At 45.8% G+C, this 22113-nt stretch overlaps 1 protein-coding gene across 2 annotated transcripts in view; it reads left to right on the forward strand.

Moving 5' to 3' along the window:
* LOC109880976 (calpain-1 catalytic subunit-like) overlaps nucleotides 1-22113 on the forward strand; it is an 81938-nt gene that overhangs the window by 44911 nt on the left and 14914 nt on the right. For both annotated transcript variants that reach the window (XM_031798702.1, XM_031798703.1), the window contains 8 exons: nucleotides 4290-4359; nucleotides 9897-10015; nucleotides 11996-12129; nucleotides 13379-13547; nucleotides 16392-16475; nucleotides 16633-16718; nucleotides 16914-16988; nucleotides 18218-18378. In XM_031798702.1, the coding sequence (XP_031654562.1) occupies nucleotides 4290-4359; nucleotides 9897-10015; nucleotides 11996-12129; nucleotides 13379-13547; nucleotides 16392-16475; nucleotides 16633-16718; nucleotides 16914-16988; nucleotides 18218-18378 (898 nt within the window). The remainder of the gene's footprint in view (nucleotides 1-4289; nucleotides 4360-9896; nucleotides 10016-11995; nucleotides 12130-13378; nucleotides 13548-16391; nucleotides 16476-16632; nucleotides 16719-16913; nucleotides 16989-18217; nucleotides 18379-22113) is intronic.

Below are 22113 nucleotides of genomic sequence, written 5' to 3' on the forward strand. Positions count from 1 at the left end.
CTGTGACTGACCCTAAACAGAGAGTACACAGTGGCAGAATACCTGACCACTGTGAGAGACCCTAAACAGAGAGTACACAGCGGCAGAATACCTGACCACTGTGACTGACCCTAAACAGAGAGTACACAGCGGCAGAATACCTGACTACTGTGACTGACCCTAAACAGAGAGTACACAGCGGCAGAATACCTGACCACTGTGACTGACCCTAAACAGAGAGTACACAGCGGCAGAATACCTGACCACTGTGAGAGACCCTAAACAGAGAGTACACAGCGGCAGAATACCTGACCACTGTGACTGACCCTAAACAGAGAGTACACAGCGGCAGAATACCTGACCACTGTGACTGACCCTAAACAGAGAGTACACAGCGGCAGAATACCTGACCACTGTGACTGACCCTAAACAGAGAGTACACAGCGGCAGAATACCTGACCACTGTGAGAGACCCTAAACAGAGAGTACACAGCGGCAGAATACCTGACCACTGTGACTGACCCTAAACAGAGAGTACACAGCGGCAGAATACCTGACCACTGTGACTGACCCTAAACAGAGAGTACACAGCGGCAGAATACCTGACCACTGTGACTGACCCTAAACAGAGAGTACACAGCGGCAGAATACCTGACCACTGTGACTGACCCTAAACAGAGAGTACACAGCGGCAGAATACCTGACTACTGTGACTGACCCTAAACAGAGAGTACACAGTGGCAGAATACCTGACCACTGTGACTGACCCTAAACAGAGAGTACACAGCGGCAGAATACCTGACCACTGTGACTGACCCTAAACAGAGAGTACACAGCGGCAGAATACCTGACCACTGTGACTGACCCTAAACAGAGAGTACACAGCGGCAGAATACCTGACCACTGTGACTGACCCTAAACAGAGAGTACACAGCGGCAGAATACCTGACCACTGTGACTGACCCTAAACAGAGAGTACACAGCGGCAGAATACCTGACCACTGTGACTGACCCTAAACAGAGAGTACACAGCGGCAGAATACCTGACCACTGTGACTGACCCTAAACAGAGAGTACACAGCGGCAGAATACCTGACCACTGTGACTGACCCTAAACAGAGAGTACACAGTGACAGAATACCTGACCACTGTGACTGACCCTAAACAGAGAGTACACAGTGACAGAATACCTGACCACTGTGACTGACCCTAAACAGAGAGTACACAGTGGCAGAATACCTGACCACTGTGAGAGACCCTAAACAGAGAGTACACAGCGGCAGAATACCTGACCACTGTGACTGACCCTAAACAGAGAGTACACAGCGGCAGAATACCTGACTTCTGTGACTGACCCTAAACAGAGAGTACACAGCGGCAGAATACCTGACCACTGTGACTGACCCTAAACAGAGAGTACACAGCGGCAGAATACCTGACCCCTGTGAGAGACCCTAAACAGAGAGTACACAGCGGCAGAATACCTGACCACTGTGACTGACCCTAAACAGAGAGTACACAGCGGCAGAATACCTGACCACTGTGACTGACCCTAAACAGAGAGTACACAGCGGCAGAATACCTGACTACTGTGACTGACCCTAAACAGAGAGTACACAGCGGCAGAATACCTGACCACTGTGACTGACCCTAAACAGAGAGTACACAGCGGCAGAATACCTGACCACTGTGACTGACCCTAAACAGAGAGTACACAGCGGCAGAATACCTGACCACTGTGACTGACCCTAAACAGAGAGTACACAGCGGCAGAATACCTGACCACTGTGAGAGACCCTAAACAGAGAGTACACAGCGGCAGAATACCTGACCACTGTGACTGACCCTAAACAGAGAGTACACAGCGGCAGAATACCCGACCACTGTGAGAGACCCTAAACAGAGAGTACACAGCGGCAGAATACCTGACCACTGTGACTGACCCTAAACAGAGAGTACACAGCGGCAGAATACCTGACTACTGTGACTGACCCTAAACAGAGAGTACACAGCGGCAGAATACCTGACTACTGTGACTGACCCTAAACAGAGAGTACACAGCGGCAGAATACCCGACCACTGTGACTGACCCTAAACAGAGAGTACACAGCGGCAGAATACCCGACCACTGTGAGAGACCCTAAACAGAGAGTACACAGCGGCAGAATACCTGACCACTGTGACTGACCCTAAACAGAGAGTACACAGCGGCAGAATACCTGACTACTGTGACTGACCCTAAACAGAGAGTACACAGCGGCAGAATACCTGACTACTGTGACTGACCCTAAACAGAGAGTACACAGCGGCAGAATACCTGACTACTGTGACTGACCCTAAACAGAGAGTACACAGTGGCAGAATACCTGACCACTGTGACTGACCCTAAACAGAGAGTACACAGCGGCAGAATACCTGACCACTGTGACTGACCCTAAACAGAGAGTACACAGCGGCAGAATACCTGACCACTGTGACTGACCCTAAACAGAGAGTACACAGCGGCAGAATACCTGACCACTGTGAGAGACCCTAAACAGAGAGTACACAGCGGCAGAATACCTGACCACTGTGACTGACCCTAAACAGAGAGTACACAGCGGCAGAATACCTGACTACTGTGACTGACCCTAAACAGAGAGTACACAGCGGCAGAATACCTGACTACTGTGACTGACCCTAAACAGAGAGTACACAGCGGCAGAATACCTGACTACTGTGACTGACCCTAAACAGAGAGTACACAGCGGCAGAATACCTGACTACTGTGACTGACCCTAAACAGAGAGTACACAGTGGCAGAATACCTGACTACTGTGACTGACCCTAAACAGAGAGTACACAGCGGCAGAATACCTGACTACTGTGACTGACCCTAAACAGAGAGTACACAGCGGCAGAATACCTGACTACTGTGACTGACCCTAAACAGAGAATACACAGTGGCAGAATACCTGACCACTGTGAGAGACCCAAACGTAAGGAAAGCTTTGACTATGTACAGACTCAGTGAGCATAGCCTTGCTATTGAGAAAGGCCGCCGTAGGCAGACCTAGCTCTCAAGAGAAGACAGGCTATGTGCTCACTGCCCACAAAAAGGTGGATACTGACCTGCACTTCCTAAACCTCCTGCCAAAAATGTATGACCATATTAGAGACACATATTTCCCTCAGATAACACAGACCCACAAATAATTAGAAAAGACACCCAATTTTGATAATCTCCCATATCTACTGGGTGAAATACCACAGTGTGCCAATATCACAGCAGCAGGCTTTGTGACCTGTTGCCACAAGAAAAGGGCAACCAGTGAAGAACAAACACCATTATAGATACAACCAATATTTATGTTTATTTATTTTCCCTTTTTGAGAGAGGGAGAGAGAGAGAGAGGGGCGACCACATGTGCTAATTATCTATCTAGCGTCCTCTGAACACCTGTTTCTAAGCTACCTGGGGAGGAAGTGAGTGTAGTTGGTCAGCTGTCTGCTACAGGAAGTGAATCATTTTTATTTGAAAGATTCTTTCTCGCTGATATGAAAGATAAGGGGGAAAATCAGCATATGCTTCAAACTGTTTCGCAAGTGTTGATGATTAACGTGTGTAATCGTTTCTAAACGTTTCTTAACAGTATCGGAATTGTAGTTTACACAGAGCCCCACCGAAGTTAACCGCTGAAAACCCTACGGAGAAGGAGAAGGTTTTCAGAGCAAAATGTACCCTTGTTACATCCCGGTTTGGATGCTGTCTACTACACGGCCTCTGTCACGCCCTGCACCTGTTACCATTCAAGCACAGGGCAATTCACATTCAAATCTAATTTAGGTTGATCCATGTTGTTGTAAAGACAGCTAGATAGTCTAGCCCACATGCTTGCATGCCTGTCACACCCTACTCCTGCACTTGTTGTATGGCTGGCATGTGGGACAGACTGGCAGTATGGGACAAGTAGAGACAGGAAGAGGAAGGAACCTCTCAGTCCAATAAAGACCAATCAGTGCAGCTGTTGACCGGGTTTCCTCTGACCACTTCCTAGATTTGCCACTTGTTTACCTGAGTTACATATTATGTTCTAGAATCACTCAAGTGCCAGATATGCTCAGCTGCCTGAACAACTAGAAGCATCAGTTATAGAAATAGACAGAGAATTAATGTTATACCTGTAATGTATTGTAAATGATGTTGATACTCCAACAGGAAAAAGACAACCCAAGAATGTCTGTTCGCTGAGCAGTCCCTCTCCCTAACAGTCTACTGTAAATGACTTTTACTATAGTCTAATGTAATCCTCCCCTTTCCTTCCCTCCAGGAGCTGACAGATGACCCTCAGTTCATCCTGGGAGGAGCTACCAGAACAGACATCTGCCAGGGAGCTCTAGGTGAGTTTTGATTGGCCAGGGACAAGCTCTCGATGAGTTCTGATTAGCCAGGGAGCTCTACGTGAGTTCCGATTTGACATGGACTACCTCTGGGTGAGTTCTGATTGGCTAGGGACTACCTCTGGGTGAGTTGTGATTGGCCAGGAACAAGCTCACTGAGTTCTGATTGGCCAGGGAGCTCTACGTAAGTTCTGATTGGACAGGGACTACCTCTGGGTGAGTTCTGATTGGCCAGGAACAAGCTCTCTGAGTTCTGATTTGGCAGGGATGCTCGACATGAGTTCTGATTGGACAGAGACTTCCTCTGGGTGAGTTCTGATTGGCCAGGGAGCTCTACGTGAGTTCTGATTGGACAGGGACACAATAGGATTCTGTGTTTTCACATGCAAAAGGAATTGCTTTTGATAAAATATATGTTTTATGTTTCTGAATGATGCACCATGCTGCCTTGTTGACAACATGGCCGAGCGGTACAGATTACTGTTCTATTTGAGCAGGGCGCTCCTCCCTCCCTCATTGCTTTTCCCCCGTTCACGTCACAGTCCATAGCCCGGTCCACCTCGGGTCAGCTTCATCCCTCAATAGATTGACCTTCCAGTAAAAGTCACCTGTTCCTGTCTGAAGATGGAGACCTTGTGAATGGCTAATAAATACAGGACTGCCGGCACAACAAATGGTTGCTATGGGGTGTTTATGTTGCTATGGGGGTGGTTATGTTGCTATGGGGTGTTTATGTTGCTTTGGGGGTGTTTATGTTGCTATTGGGGTGTTTATGTTGCTATGAGGGTATTTATGTTGCTATGGGGGTGTTTATGTTGCTATGGGGTGTTTATGTTGCTATGGGGTGTTTATGTGTCACGGCTGTTGAAGGAGGAGGACCAAGGTGCAGCGTGGTGAGCGTACATATTATTTTTATTTGAAAAAGATGCAGACAAAAACAATAAACACTACAAAACAAACCGTGAAGCTAAAGGCTATGTGCCATGAACCAAGACAACTTCCCACAAAGAAACGAGGGAAAAAGGGCTACCTAAGTATGGTTCCCAATCAGAGACAACGATAGACAGCTGTCCCTGATTGAGAACCATACCCGGCCAAAACATAGAAGAGGGAAGGGGACATCTTTAAACACTTGTAATAGCCTACAAGCTGAAAGGCTCTTTGCTATAACCCCAACAGTCCAGCCTCGTTCTTGACTTGTACAAGATGGACGGATAACCTTAATCACATTTATATTTTGATAGTTTTAATAGCAGACGCTCTTATCCAGTGACTAAGTCAGTGCATTCAACTTAAGGTAGCTAGGTAAGACAACCTAATAATCTTGCCGTCTTCTCCCCCCCCCCCCCCCCCCCCAGTTTTTTACACTGATGCTACTCGCTGTTTATTATCTATGCACAGTGTCGTGACGTTGTATTAGTTAATGTGACGACTGTTTCTAATTGTGTGATTAACTGAATCAAGCAATTAATAACTCATTAACCTGGGGCACCATGGGAAAACTCGTTTTTTTTAAAGTTTCTATTTCCCAAATTAACGCAAAGAATATCAGAATATCGATTTTACAACAGCCGCTAATTAACCAGTTACCTCTCCCAATCTCGTTCTGAACGTCGTATAGCCCGTGAATCTGCACGAACCCGGATCTCACCAATGAGTTCCTACCACACCAATCTTAGTTGAATATTTATTTACTAAAAAGCTAAAATGATGATAAGAGATACACATAGACAAAACACATTATAGGCTATTGATTAGAAGTTAGTATAACGGGCCAACACACTATGGCGCGTGTTACCCACAATGAGGATTTCAAAGAGAGAGAAAAAAGAAAGTACACAAGAGAAATATACACTTGGGTGAATTTGTCAGCTATGCTATTCTAACCTTAGCCTTGCCCCAAACTGCTGCTCTTATGGGTCAGAATATAATGATGTAATTACGTGGGGGTGATCTCCGAGGATTCTCTGCGTAGGCCTTCAGCTGTTCGATGACGCACTACTCCAGCGCACCTCTCTGAGAGTCCTCCCGATGTCAGTGTCCTTTTTGGCTTAGGAGTCTGTTCCCTCACCCTTTGCTCTGGAAGGGGTCTTCTGAGGCCAGACAGCTCTGTAGCTCAGAGCTCACAGCATAGGAATGAAACCCCTTTAGATACCACGATTCGATGGGAGATGGAGGCTAGGTGGTTCGACCTGAATTCACCCGCTTAGACACAGCTACTCATCCGTAGCTTGGGTAGAAAAGGATTTCTTTGTCCTCAAACTTGCTTGCATTCTGGGTTTGTTGACTTTTAGACCTTGGCTGCAGCTTGGGTCACGTAGTCTTATCTGTAAATTCTATACTCACAGGTTTTATACCCTTGGGTCAGAAGTGGGCGTAACCGCCTTTAGGGCAATTCTCTGGGCGTACCAAGTTAAGAGGCAAGGTCTAGATTTTATTCAAATCCAATTTTAGACAACTAACTTAACATTTCATCTTCCCCAAAACATTCACTTTGATTTGGATATTTTCCATACAACGTACAATGTATAAACATCAGACATATACTAGGAAAACTCTTCACATTACAATGTTTTCGTAATAATGTAATCTATTAACCTTTAATAACAAAACAAAAATGACATACATTTTCATATTACGTCTATCGTCATGACCACCATTGTGGCTGAGGGAAACCATTGTTCCAAAGTCCCTTTATTTCATGTTTAATGTTCTGAGGCTGGTTCTCCATAGTAACAGGACAAAGGAATGTTGTCTGTGGCCTGAGATTTACCAGGGGCGTGAGGGGTCATAAACCCCCCCCCCCCCCACATCTTCAGACCCCTAGATCTCTCCTCCTCTGTTGGGGTTGAGAGATAATCTGTAGGGTTGTGGTCTCCTGTAACCTGACCTGGTCAGGACAGTCATGACAACAGTCACTTTACAAATGACCTCGACTAACCTGTACCCTCGCACATTGACTCGGTACCAGTAACCCCTGAATATAGAATCCACATTGACTCGGTACCAGTAACCCCTGTATATAGAATCCACATTGACTCGGCACCAGTAACCCCTGTATATAGAATCCACATTGACTCGGCACCAGTAACCCCTGTATATAGAATCCACATTGACTCGGCACCAGTAACCCCTGAATATAGAATCCACATTGACTCGGCACCAGTAACCCCTGAATATAGAATCCACATTGACTCGGCACCAGTAACCCCTGTATATAGAATCCACATTGACTCGGCACCAGTAACCCCTGTATATAGAATCCACATTGACTCGGCACCAGTAACCCTGAATATAGAATCCACATTGACTCGGCACCAGTAACCCCTGTATATAGTCTCGCTATTGTTAGTTTATTGTGTTACTTTTTGATTGATTCAATTTTTTAAAACTTTACTTTAGCTGTCTTATCCCCCTCTCCTCTCAGTAATAGTGTCGTATTCTAACCCTCTCCTCTCAGTGATAGTGCCGTCTTCTCCCCCTCTTCTCCCAGTGATAGTGCGGTCTTCTCCCCTCCCTCTCAGTAATAGTGTCATCTTCTCCTCCTCTCAGTGATTGTGCCGTCTTCTCCTCCTCTCAGTGATAGTGTTGTCTTCTCCCCCTCTCCTCTCAGTGATAGCGCCGTCTTCTCCCCCCTCTCCTCTGTGATAGTGCCGTCTTCTCTCCTCTCAGTGATAGTGCCGTCTCCCTCCTCTCAGTAATAGTGCCGTCTTCTCCTCCTCTCAGTGATAGTGTTGTCTTCTCCCCTCTCCTCTCAGTGAAGTGCCGCCTTCTCCCCTACTCTCTCAGGATAGTGCCGTCTTCTCGCCCTCTCCTCTCAGTAATAGTGCCGTCTTCTCCGCTCTCCTCTCAAATAATAGTGCCGTCTTCTCCCCTCTAACTCTCAGTAAATATGCCGTCTTCTCTCCTATCAGGGGATAGTGTTGTCTTCTACCCTCTCTCTCCAGTGATAGCGCCGTCTTCTCCCCTCTCCTCTCATGATAGTGCCGTCTTCTCCTCTTTTCAGTGATAAGTGCCGTCTTCTCCCGCCTCTCCGCTCAAGTGATAGTGCGTCTTCTCCCCCTCTCCTATCAGTGATAGTGTGTCTCTCCCCCAGTGGATAGTGTCTTCTTCTCCCCCTTCTCCTCGCAGTGGATAGTGCAGTCTCCTCCCGCTCTCCTTTCAGTGATAAATGCCAACTGTCCGTCTTCCTGACGGACATTCCCCCTCTCCCCTCTGTGATAGTGCCATCCTTCTCGCCCCTCTCCTCTCAGTGATAGTGTCGTCTTTCCCTCCTCTCATGATAGTGCCCTTCTCCCCCTCTCCTCTCAGTGATAGTGCCGCTTCTCCCCCTCTCCTCTCAGTGATAGTGCCGTCTTCTTCCCCTCTCCTCCTTCTCAATAATGGTGCCGTCTTCTCCCCCTCTCAGTGATAGTGCCTTCTCCCCCTCTCCTCTCAGTGATAGTGCCGTCTTCTCCCCCTCTCCTCTCAGGTGATAGTGCCTTATCTCCCTCTCCTCTCAGTGATAGTGCCGTGTTCTCCCCCTCTCCTATCAGTGATAGTGCCATCTTATCCCCCTTTCCTATCAGTGATAGTGCCATCTTATCCCCCTCTCCTCTCAGTGATAGTGCCGTGTTCTCCCCCTCTCCTATCAGTGATAGTGCCACCCACCACAGCCATATAATATCTCATCCAGATCTTTGCCTTGCTTCCATCCATATTTACATATTTACAACATGCTTTTACAGACCTCAGTCATCACTGTGAGGCCTGTCTAATTTGCATCCATTAAAGTAAAGTGCTGTACTCTGGTAGCTGGCTCAAGAAATCAAACGCCAAACAATTTCCCCCTTTCATCATGTTCAAGTGAATGTGGAAAATTCTCTTCCATAGAACGGAGTTGAACTATGGGGCAGCACAGTAGGTAATAGTAGGTAGTAACGGTAGTACTTGGTTGTTAGTGCAGCTTTCTTCCTAGAGGGACTACCGCCATACTAACGCCCTGGACCAGAGCTGGGTGGGCCCTGGACCAGAGCTGGGTGGGCCCTGGACCAGAGCTGGGTGGGCCCTAGACCAGAGCTGGGTGGGCCCTGGACCAGAGCTGGGTGGGCCCTAGACCAGAGCTGGGTGGGCCCTGGACCAGATCTGGGTGGGCCCTGGACCAGAGCTGGGTAGGCCCTCGACCAGAGCTAGGTGGGCCCTGGGCCAGAGCTAGGTGGGCCCTGGGCCAGAACTGGGTGGGCCCTCGACCAGAGCTGGGTGGGCCCTGGCTGACATCCATACACAAGCACACCCTGGTACACACTCCACCTGCTGGACATTCTAGTTAAATAATTGCAACAATCTCTCTCTCTCTGTCTATCTGTCTTACCCTCCCTCCCTCCCTCCCTCCCTCCCTCCCTCCCTCCCTCCCTCCCTCCCTCCCTCCCTCCCTCCCTCCCTCCCTCCCTCCCCTCTTTCTCCCCTCTCTCTCTCTCACTCCACTCTCTTTCTCCCCTCTTTCTCCCCTCTCTCTCACTCCCCTCTCTTTCTCCCCTCTCTCTCTCTCCCTCCATCAGGTGATTGCTGGCTCCTAGCAGCCATAGCCTCTCTAACCCTCAATGAGAGGCTGCTCCACCGAGTGGTCCCTCATGGTCAGTCCTTCCAAGAGGACTATGCTGGGATCTTCCACTTTCAGGTATGACTACGCACGCACACGAGTGATGGCGCCGATGGGTAGGGCTGCTGTCTTATCGGCCCTCAACCAATCATGCTATTTTGTTTGTTTTTTCGCGTTGTTCGTAACTTGTTTTGTACATAATGTTGCTGCTACCGTCTCCTATGACCGAAAATAACTTCTAAACATCAGAACTGGGATTGCTCACCTCAAACTAGATGAAGAGTTTTTCTTCAATGAGTCGGACATCGAGGGATATCCTGTTGACACCCGACCAGGCCCCAATCCCCATGATTCACTGAAGAAGGAAACGTAGGTTTCGAGGCAAAAGATCAGGGTGCCTTGTGTGTCTCCGCCCTTACATTAGAGAGCCTTTTCATTCTCTATTTTGGTTAGGTCAGGGTGTGATTAGGATGAGTACTCTAGTTTTTTTTTCTATGTTGGCCTGGTATGGTTCCCAATCAGAGGCAGCTGTCTATCATTGTCTCTGATTGGGGATCATATTTAGGCAGCCTTTTCCCACCTGTTATTTGTGGGATCTTGATTTTGTATTGTTGCTTTTAGCCCTACAAAGCTGTACGTTTCGTTTGTTACTCTGTCTTGTTTTGTGCCGGTTATCATCAATAAAAAATGATTAACCTACCCCACGCTGCATCTCGGTCCGACCATCCTTCCAACAACGATTGTTACATTGTGAGGATTCGTGATTCGCTAGAGAAGGAAACTGAGATTTCGCGGAAAGAGGTGAGGGTGAGGATCAGGCGACGATTGGCTAATCTGCCCTTGCCTTCCGTCCTGCTAGCTGACGTTCAATCGCTAGAAAATAACATAAAAAATTATAATATTTTATGCTTCACCGAGTCGAGGACGACATTAAGAACATACGGCTGGCGGGTTATACACTGTATCGGCAGGACAGAACAGCAGCCTCTGGTGAGACACGTTCTGACCTTAGTTCCTTTATTATGTCTTTGTGTTAGTTTGGTCAGGGCGTGAGTTGGGGTGGGTAGCCTATATTCTTCTTTCTATGTTGTATTTATGTGTTTGGCCTGGTATGGTTCTCAATCAGAGGCAGGTGTCGTTCGTTGTCTCTGATTGAGAATTATACTTAGGCAGCTGGTTTTTCCCACTTGAGTTGTGGGTGATTTGTTTTCTGTGTCTTCACCATACAGAAGTGTTTCGTTTTCGTTTCGTTCTTTCTCTTTGTTATTTTGTATTTTCGTGTTCAGTGTCTTTTCATTAAAGATTGCGAAAACTTACCACGCTGCACATTGTTCCGATCTGTCATACTCCTCGTCAGAGGAAGACATATTTCGTTACAGCGGAGGCAAAGGCATTTATGCAAACAGCAGGTGTACGATATCTAAGGAAGTCTCAAAGATTTGCTCGCCCGAGGTTGAGTATCTTATGATAAGCTATAGATCACACTATTTACCCAGAGAGTTTTCATCTGTATTTTTTGTAGCCATCTACATACCACCACAGAGCGAGGTTGGAACTTTTTTTCCCTTTTTTCAGGACCTAGACCTGCCGCTCCTGTACCGCTTGCCGTGCGTTAGCAGATAGAACAGTCTATGACTTGGGTGGCTGGAGTCTTTGACAATGTTTAGGGTCTTCCTCTGACACCACCTGGTATAGAGGTTCTGTGAATCCTTAGTGAATTGTCCTTTTTATTAAGATAAGAGCAAACACTCTTATCCAGGGGCAACTTGAATTCAACTAAAGTAGATAAAACAGTCATATACAGTATGTCAGGTCATTGCTAGTGTGAGAAAGACAAGTACACATGTTTTTCCAAGATCCTTAGTGAATTTTCCCTTTTATTTCTGTCATAGGGGACTTGTTTTACGTCTACTTTACACCTGTGGAAGTTAGATCGTTTCTAGGTTTAGAGACGGTTGTTGTGTCCAGTATGCTTCCCCATGTTCTGCCATGTGATTCACTCTCTTTATGACATGTTGAGACATTCTATGGAATGTTGTCTGTTGTGGTCCTGTTCAGTTCTGGCAGTTTGGTGAGTGGGTGGACGTGGTGATTGACGACCGGCTGCCAACGAAGAATGGAGAGATCATGTTTGTTCACTCAGCCGAGGGAAATGAGTTCTGGAGCGCCCTGCTGGAGAAGGCTTACGCCAAGTATGTCAACGAAGGCCGGGCCTGCGTCCCTCATGGCATCATTTCCTATTTAGTGCACTACTTTTAATCAGGGCCTATGTGTGTGTGTGTCGATCATATTAACACTCTCTCTGCCATATAGACTTCATCATGTATACATGTATCTACAGTGAGCTCCACAAGTATTGGGACATGACTGATTTTTGTTGTTGTTTTGGCTCTGTACTGACATCATACAATGACTATGAGGTTAAAGAGCAGACTGTCAGCTTTAATTTGAGGGTATTTTCATCCATATCGGGTGAACCGTTTAGAAATTACAGCACTTTTTGTACCTAGTCCCCTCCATGTTATGGGAACAGAAGTATTGGGAGAAAATGTGTATGAAAGTATACTGAACAGAAATGTAAATGCAACATGTAAAGTGTTGGTCCCATGATTTCATGAGCTGAAGTAAAAGATTTTCCAAATGCACAAAAAAGCGTATTTCTCTCAAACGTTGTGTACAAATTTCTTTACATCCCTGTTTGTGAGCATTTTCTCCTTTGCCAAGATAATCCAACCACCTGACAGGTGTGGCATATCAAGAAGCAGTTTAAACAGCATGCTCATTACACAGGTGCACCTTGTGCTGGGCACAATAAAAGGCAACTCTAAAATGTGCAGTTTTGTCACACAACACAATGCTACAGATGTGTCAAGTTGAGGGAGCGTGCAATTGGCATGCTGACTGCAGGAATGTCCACCAGAGCTGTTGACATAATTGAATCTTAATGTCTCTATCATAACCTCTCACCATTATACTAACAGGGGAGGTTAGCATTTAGTTTTTTTTGGGGGGGGGGGTGGTATGATATTTGTGTGTCTGTAACTTTGTGACTTATCATTATTCACAATTAATTCAGGATTATCCATAATCGTGGTAGTGTCCACATTAATAATCATTGGGTGCTATGAATATGGGACCAAATACAACATTTTTGACTACTTGTATAGACATACTGTACAGTATGAGTCAATTTGTCCCAATACTTTTGGACTATGTACAAAAAGTGCTGTAATTTATAAGCGGTTCACCCGATATGGATGAAAATACCTTCAAACTCAAGCTGACAGTCTGCCCTTTAACCCCATAGCCATTATATCATTTAAAATCCAAATAACTGGAGAACGTTGCCAAAACAACAACAAATAGGTCCCAATACATGTTACGTACCTCTGCACTATGTTTTTGGATGACACTGACCTGAAATATCACTGTCACTGTCAGGTTGAATGGTTCCTACGAGGCTCTGTCTGGAGGCAGCACCACTGAAGGCTTTGAGGACTTCACCGGCGGTGTCTCTGAGATGTACGAGCTCCGTAAGGCTCCACGGGACCTGTACAGGATCATCGGCAAAGCCCTGGACAGAGGCTCCTTACTGGGCTGCTCCATCGACGTGAGTCCCCTGCTCCTCTGGTCCTGTCAAAAACACCAGGGTCTCATTCATTAGGGCACATCAATTTAAAACCTTTTTCAACAGAAAACTATTTCAAGCAGTTGTTATTGGACAACTCAAGGTAGTCCCTCCCTATTTCAAGCAGTTGTTATTGGACAACTCAACGTAGTCCCTCCCTATTTCAAGCAGTTGTTATTGGACAACTCAAGGTAGTCCCTCCCTATTTCAAGCAGTTGTTATTGGACAACTCAAGGTAGTCCCTCCCTATTTCAAGCAGTTGTTATTGGACACCTCAAGGTAGTCCCTCCCTATTTCAAGCAGTTGTTATTGGACAACTCAAGGTAGTCCCTCCCTATTTCAAGCAGTTGTTATTGGACAACTCAAGGTAGTCCCTCCCTATTTCAAGCAGTTGTTATTGGACAACTCAAGGTAGTCCCTCCCTATTTCAAGCAGTTGTTATTGGACAACTCAAGGTAGTCCCTCCCTATTTCAAGCAGTTGTTATTGGACAACTCAAGGTAGTCCCTCCCTATTTCAAACAGTTGTTATTGGACAACTCAAGGTAGTCCCTCCCTATTTCAAGCAGTTGTTATTGGACAACTCAAGGTAGTCCCTCCCTATTTCAAGCAGTTGTTATTGGACAACTCAAGGTAGTCCCTCCCTATTTCAAGCAGTTGTTATTGGACAACTCAAGGTAGTCCCTCCCTATTTCAAGCAGTTGTTATTGGACAACTCAAGGTAGTCCCTCCCTATTTCAAGCAGTTGTTATTGGACAACTCAAGGTAGTCCCTCCCTATTTCAAGCAGTTGTTATTGGACAACTCAAGGTAGTCCCTCCCTATTTCAAGCAGTTGTTATTGGACAACTCAAGGTAGTCCCTCCCTATTTCAAGCAGTTGTTATTGGACAACTCAAGGCAGTCCCTCCCTATTTCAAGCAGTTGTTATTGGACAACTCAAGGTAGTCCCTCCCTATTTCAAGCAGTTGTTATTGGACAACTCAAGGTAGTCCCTCCCTATTTCAAGCAGTTGTTATTGGACAACTCAAGGTAGTCCCTCCCTATTTCAAGCAGTTGTTATTGGACAACTCAAGGTAGTCCCTCCCTATTTCAAGCAGTTGTTATTGGACAACTCAAGGTAGTCCCTCCCTATTTCAAGCAGTTGTTATTGGACAACTCAAGGTAGTCCCTCCCTATTTCAAGCAGTTGTTATTGGACAACTCAAGGTAGTCCCTCCCTATTTCAAGCAGTTGTTATTGGACAACTCAAGGTAGTCCCTCCCTATTTCAAGCAGTTGTTATTGGACAACTCAAGGTAGTCCCTCCCTATTTCAAGCAGTTGTTATTGGACACCTCAAGGTAGTCCCTCCCTATTTCAAACAGTTGTTATTGGACAACTCAAGGTAGTCCCTCCCTATTTCAAGCAGTTGTTATTGGACAACTCAAGGTAGTCCCTCCCTATTTCAAGCAGTTGTTATTGGACAACTCAAGGTAGTCCCTCCCTATTTCAAGCAGTTGTTATTGGACAACTCAAGGTAGTCCCTCCCTATTTCAAGCAGTTGTTATTGGACAACTCAAGGTAGTCCCTCCCTATTTCAAGCAGTTGTTATTGGACAACTCAAGGTAGTCCCTCCCTATTTCAAGCAGTTGTTATAGGACAACTCAAGGTAGTCCCTCCCTATTTCAAGCAGTTGTTATTGGACAACTCAAGGTAGTCCCTCCCTATTTCAAGCAGTTGTTATTGGACAACTCAAGGTAGTCCCTCCCTATTTCAAGCAGTTGTTATTGGACAACTCAAGGTAGTCCCTCCCTATTTCAAGCAGTTGTTATTGGACAACTCAAGGTAGTCCCTCCCTATTTCAAGCAGTTGTTATTGGACAACTCAAGGTAGTCCCTCCCTATTTCAAGCAGTTGTTATTGGACAACTCAAGGTAGTCCCTCCCTATTTCAAGCAGTTGTTATTGGACAACTCAAGGTAGTCCCTCCCTATTTCAAGCAGTTGTTATTGGACACCTCAAGGTAGTCCCTCCCTATTTCAAGCAGTTGTTATTGGACAACTCAAGGTAGTCCCTCCCTATTTCAAGCAGTTGTTATTGGACAACTCAAGGTAGTCCCTCCCTATTTCAAGCAGTTGTTATTGGACAACTCAAGGTAGTCCCTCCCTATTTCAAGCAGTTGTTATTGGACAACTCAAGGTAGTCCCTCCCTATTTCAAGCAGTTGTTATTGGACAACTCAAGGTAGTCCCTCCCTATTTCAAGCAGTTGTTATTGGACAACTCAAGGTAGTCCCTCCCTATTTCAAGCAGTTGTTATTGGACAACTCAAGGTAGTCCCTCCCTATTTCAAGCAGTTGTTATTGGACAACTCAAGGTAGTCCCTCCCTATTTCAAGCAGTTGTTATTGGACAACTCAAGGTAGTCCCTCCCTATTTCAAGCAGTTATTATTGACAACTCAAGGTAGTCCCTCCCTATTTCAAGCAGTTGTTATTGGACAACTCAAGGTAGTCCCTCCCTATTTCAAGCAGTTGTTATTGGACAACTCAAGGTAGTCCCTCCCTATTTCAAGCAGTTGTTATTGGACAACTCAAGGTAGTCCCTCCCTATTTCAAGCAGTTGTTATTGGACAACTCAAGGTAGTCCCTCCCTATTTCTGTCCATTTTCTTCCGTTTTGGTGCCTCATGAATACAGCACTGGGTATAGTTTGATGTACCTACTTTTTGAAGAGCATTATCATGAACTTTATCATTTATAACATTACCATTGTAGTCAATACATCCTTATATGAAATAATGCTGATTCAGATGCATCATGGGTCTTGTATTCTTCTGACTATATTTTGTGACTACAGATCACCAGTGCCTTTGACATGGAGTCTGTGACGTTCAAGAAGCTGGTGAAAGGTCATGCTTACTCAGTCACCGGCCTGAAGAAGGTAGGTGAAGCCCGTAAATAGAATAAACTAGGAAGCCTGGTTTCACCTGGGTCTGAGTTCCTGCTTTGGAACCCTGGTTGCTGTCTTTTCCTGTTTCTATGTAGACTGGGTTTTTATTGTTGTACTGCGTGATATGTGTGATTCTGTTCTGCTCCAGGTGGACTACCAGGGTCAGGTGGAGAGGCTGATCAGGGTGAGGAACCCCTGGGGACAGGTGGAGTGGACTGGCGCCTGGAGTGACAAGTGAGCATTACAGAACCACTACTAGGTCCACATTCACAACCAACATATTTACACACCTAACCTAGTACTAAACCCCAGTTTCACCACAAACCTCGACTTTTACTTACACATTCATAAAGTTTATGTCGTAGGTTGTAGTTGATTCTGTTTCTCAGTATACTATTGCTCTGTTTTTGTCTCCCCGTCTGTGTCCAGTTCTCCTGAGTGGGATGAGTTGGACCCATCTGAGAGAGAGGACCTGCATCTAAAGATGGAGGACGGAGAGTTCTGGTAGGATGAAGAGCGTGATTACATGCTGAGTTCTCAGTTGTTTAAAATGACCCTGGTGTTCTGTAATCTCAGAACCCAGAACCCTTCGTGTGCCGGTCAGCTTCATCTAAATTTAGACACCAGGAAATCTACAACATCTTCAGCTGCCATTGTGATGAAAATATCATATACACTAAATATACAAAATCGAGCACAGAGCCATGCAATCTCCATAGACACACATTGGCAGTAGAAGCCTTACTGAAGAGCTCAGTGACTTTCAACGTGGCACCATCATAGGATACCACCTTTCCAAGAAGTCAGTTTGTGAAATGTCTGCCCTGCTAGAGCTGCCCCCCGGTCAACTGTAAGTGCTGTTATTGTGAAGGGGAAACGTCTAGGAGCAACAATGGCTCAGCCCCGCAGGGCCACACAAGCTCACAGAACGGGAGCGCTGAGTGCTGAAGCACGTAGCGCATAAAAATTGTCTGTCCTCGGTTGCAACACTCACCACCGAGTTCCAAACTGCCTCTGGAAGCAATGTCAGCACAATAACTGTTCGTCAGGAGCTTCATGAAATGGGTTTCCATGGCCGAGCATCTGTACACAAGCCTAAGATCACCATGCTAAAGGCCAAGCTTAATCTGGAGTGGTGTTTGGACTCTGGAGCAGTGGAAACATGTTCTCTGGGGTGATAAATCACACTTCACCATCTGGCAGTCCAACGGACAAATCTTGGTTTGGCGGATGCCAGGAGAACGCTACCTGCCCCAATGCATAGCGCCGACTGTAACGTTTGGTGGATTAGGAATAATGGTCTGGGGCTGTTTTTCATGGTTTCGGGCCCCTTAGTTCCAGTGAAGGGAAATCTTAACACTACAGTATACAATGACATTTTAGACGAGTCTGTGTTTCCAACTTTGTGGCAACAGTTTGGGGAAGGCCCTTTCCTGTTTCAGCATGACAATGCCCCCATGCACAAAGCGAAGTCCATACAGAAATGGTTTGTCGAGATCGGAGTGGAAGAACGTGACTGGCCTGCACAGAGCCCTGACCTCAACCCCATGGAATCACCCTAAGTCCCCGCAGCAATGTTCCAACATCTAGTGGAAAGCCTTCCCAGAAGATTGGAGGCTGTTATAGCAGCAGAGGGACCAACTCCATATTAATACCCATGATTTAGGAATGAGATGTTGGACGAGCCGGTGTCCACCTCCTTTTTAAATCACACTAATCTCCCCTGTCTGTAGGATGTCGTTCCAGGAGTTCCTGAGGCAGTTTTCCCGTCTGGAGATCTGCAACCTGACGGCGGACGCTCTGAGTGAGGACGGCCTCAGCCACTGGAACACCATCAAGTTCCACGGCATGTGGAGAAGGGGGAGTACCGCCGGGGGCTGCCGTAACCACCCCAGTGAGTCATAGAACATCTAACATATCTTCAAGAACACATAGAATATTTACATCACAGTATTACATTACAATTTTAACACCTCATACTGCAGAACGCTAACACCTCATACTGCAGAACGTTAACACCCCATACTGCAGAACGCTAACACCTCATACTGCAGAACGTTAACACCCTCATACTGCAGAACGTTAACACCTCATACTGCAGAACGTTAACACCTCATACTGCAGAACGTTAACACCTCATACTGCAGAACGTTAACACCCTCATACTGCAGAACGTTAACACCTCATACTGCAGAACGTTTACACCCTCATACTGCAGAACGCTAACACCTCATACTGCAGAACGTTAACACCTCATACTGCAGAACGCTAACACCTCATACTGCAGAACGTTTACACCCTCATACTGCAGAACGTTAACACCTCATACTGCAGAACGTTTACACCCTCATACTGCAGAACGTTAACACCTCATACTGCAGAACGTTTACACCCTCATACTGCAGAACGTTAACACCCTCATACTGCAGAACGTTAACACCCTCATACTGCAGAACGTTAACACCTCATACTGCAGAACGTTAACACCTCATACTGCAGAACGTTAACACCTCATACTGCAGAACATTAACACCCTCATACTGCAGAACATTAATACCTCATACTGCAGAATGTTAACACCTCATACTGCAGAACGTTAACACCTCATACTGCAGAACGTTAACACCTCATACTGCAGAACGTTAACACCTCATACTGCAGAACGTTAACACCTCATACTGCAGAAGGTTAATACCTCATACTGCAGAAGGTTAAGACCTCATACTGCAGAACGTTAACACCCCATACTGCAGAACGTTAACACCCTCATACTGCAGAACGTTAACACCCATACTGCAGAACGTTAACACCTCATACTGCAGAACGTTAACACCTCATACTGCAGAACGTTAACACCTCATACTGCAGAACGTTAATACCTCATACTGCAGACCTTTAACACCTTCATACTGCAGAACGTTAACACCTCATACTGCAGAACGTTAATACCTCATACTGCAGAACGTTAACACCCTCATACTGCAGAACGTTAACACCCTCATACTGCAGAACGTTTACACCCTCATACTGCAGAACGTTAACACCCTCATACTGCAGAACGTTAACACCCTCATACTGCAGAACGTTAACACCCTCATACTGCAGAACGTTAACACCTAATACTGCAGAATGTTAACACCCTCATACTGCAGAACGTTAACACCCATACTGCAGAACGTTAACACCTCATACTGCAGAACGTTAACACCTCATACTGCAGAACGTTAACACCTCATACTGCAGAACGTTAACACCTCATACTGCAGAACGTTAACACCTCATACTGCAGAACGTTAACACCTCATACTGCAGAACGTTAACACCTCATACTGCAGAACGTTAACACCTCATACTGCAGAAGGTTAATACCTCATACTGCAGAAGGTTAAGACCTCATACTGCAGAACGTTAACACCCCATACTGCAGAACGTTAACACCCTCATACTGCAGAACGTTAACACCCATACTGCAGAACGTTAACACCTCATACTGCAGAACGTTAACACCTCATACTGCAGAACGTTAACACCTCATACTGCAGAACGTTAATACCTCATACTGCAGACCTTTAACACCTTCATACTGCAGAACGTTAACACCTCATACTGCAGAACGTTAATACCTCATACTGCAGAACGTTAACACCCTCATACTGCAGAACGTTAACACCCTCATACTGCAGAACGTTTACACCCTCATACTGCAGAACGTTAACACCCTCATACTGCAGAACGTTAACACCCTCATACTGCAGAACGTTAACACCCTCATACTGCAGAACGTTAACACCTAATACTGCAGAATGTTAACACCCTCATACTGCAGAACGTTAACACCCATACTGCAGAACGTTAACACCTCATACTGCAGAACGTTAACACCTCATACTGCAGAACGTTAACACCTCATACTGCAGAACGTTAACACCTCATACTGCAGAACATTAACACCCTCATACTGCAGAACATTAATACCTCATACTGCAGAATGTTAACACCTCATACTGCAGAACGTTAACACCTCATACTGCAGAACGTTAACACCTCATACTGCAGAACGTTAACACCTCATACTGCAGAACGTTAACACCTCATACTGCAGAAGGTTAATACCTCATACTGCAGAAGGTTAAGACCTCATACTGCAGAACGTTAACACCCCATACTGCAGAACGTTAACACCCTCATACTGCAGAACGTTAACACCCATACTGCAGAACGTTAACACCTCATACTGCAGAACGTTAACACCTCATACTGCAGAACGTTAACACCTCATACTGCAGAACGTTAATACCTCATACTGCAGACCTTTAACACCTTCATACTGCAGAACGTTAACACCTCATACTGCAGAACGTTAATACCTCATACTGCAGAACGTTAACACCCTCATACTGCAGAACGTTAACACCCTCATACTGCAGAACGTTTACACCCTCATACTGCAGAACGTTAACACCCTCATACTGCAGAACGTTAACACCCTCATACTGCAGAACGTTAACACCCTCATACTGCAGAACGTTAACACCTAATACTGCAGAATGTTAACACCCTCATACTGCAGAACGTTAACACCCATACTGCAGAACGTTAACACCTCATACTGCAGAACGTTAATACCTCATACTGCAGACCTTTAACACCTTCATACTGCAGAACGTTAACACCTCATACTGCAGAACGTTAACACCCTCATACTGCAGAACGTTAATACCTCATACTGCAGAACGTTAACACCCTCATACTGCAGAACATTAACACCCTCATACTGCAGAACGTTAACACCCTCATACTGCAGAACGTTTACACCCTCATACTGCAGAACGTTAACACCCTCATACTGCAGAACGTTAACACCCTCATACTGCAGAACGTTAACACCCTCATACTGCAGAACGTTAACACCTCATACTGCAGAACGTTAACACCTCATACTGCAGAACGTTAATACCTCATACTGCAGACCTTTAACACCTTCATACTGCAGAACGTTAACACCTCATACTGCAGAACGTTAACACCCTCATACTGCAGAACGTTAATACCTCATACTGCAGAACGTTAACACCCTCATACTGCAGAACATTAACACCCTCATACTGCAGAACGTTAACACCCTCATACTGCAGAACGTTTACACCCTCATACTGCAGAACGTTAACACCCTCATACTGCAGAACGTTAACACCCTCATACTGCAGAACGTTAACACCCTCATACTGCAGAACGTTAACACCTAATACTGCAGAATGTTAACACCCTCATACTGCAGAACGTTTACACCCTCATACTGCAGAACGTTTACAGTAGAATACAAGGACATGTGGAGAAGAGGGAGTATAGCCGGGGACCGCTTCAACCCTCCCCAGTATAACTCTGTCTTATCTCTGGGTTCCTCCAGACACGTTCTGGATCAACCCCCCAGTATAACTCTGTCTTATCTCTGTGTTGATCAGCATCAACCCCCCAGTATAACTCTGTCTTATCTCTGTGTTCCTCCAGACACGTTCTGGATCAACCCCCCAGTATAACTCTGTCTTATCTCTGTGTTCCTCCAGACACGTTCTGGATCAACCCCCCAGTATAACTCTGTCTTATCTCTGGGTTCCTCCAGACACGTTCT

The sequence above is a fragment of the Oncorhynchus kisutch genome, linkage group LG20, assembly GCF_002021735.2.
Source record: "Oncorhynchus kisutch isolate 150728-3 linkage group LG20, Okis_V2, whole genome shotgun sequence".
Lineage (NCBI taxonomy): Eukaryota > Metazoa > Chordata > Actinopteri > Salmoniformes > Salmonidae > Oncorhynchus > Oncorhynchus kisutch.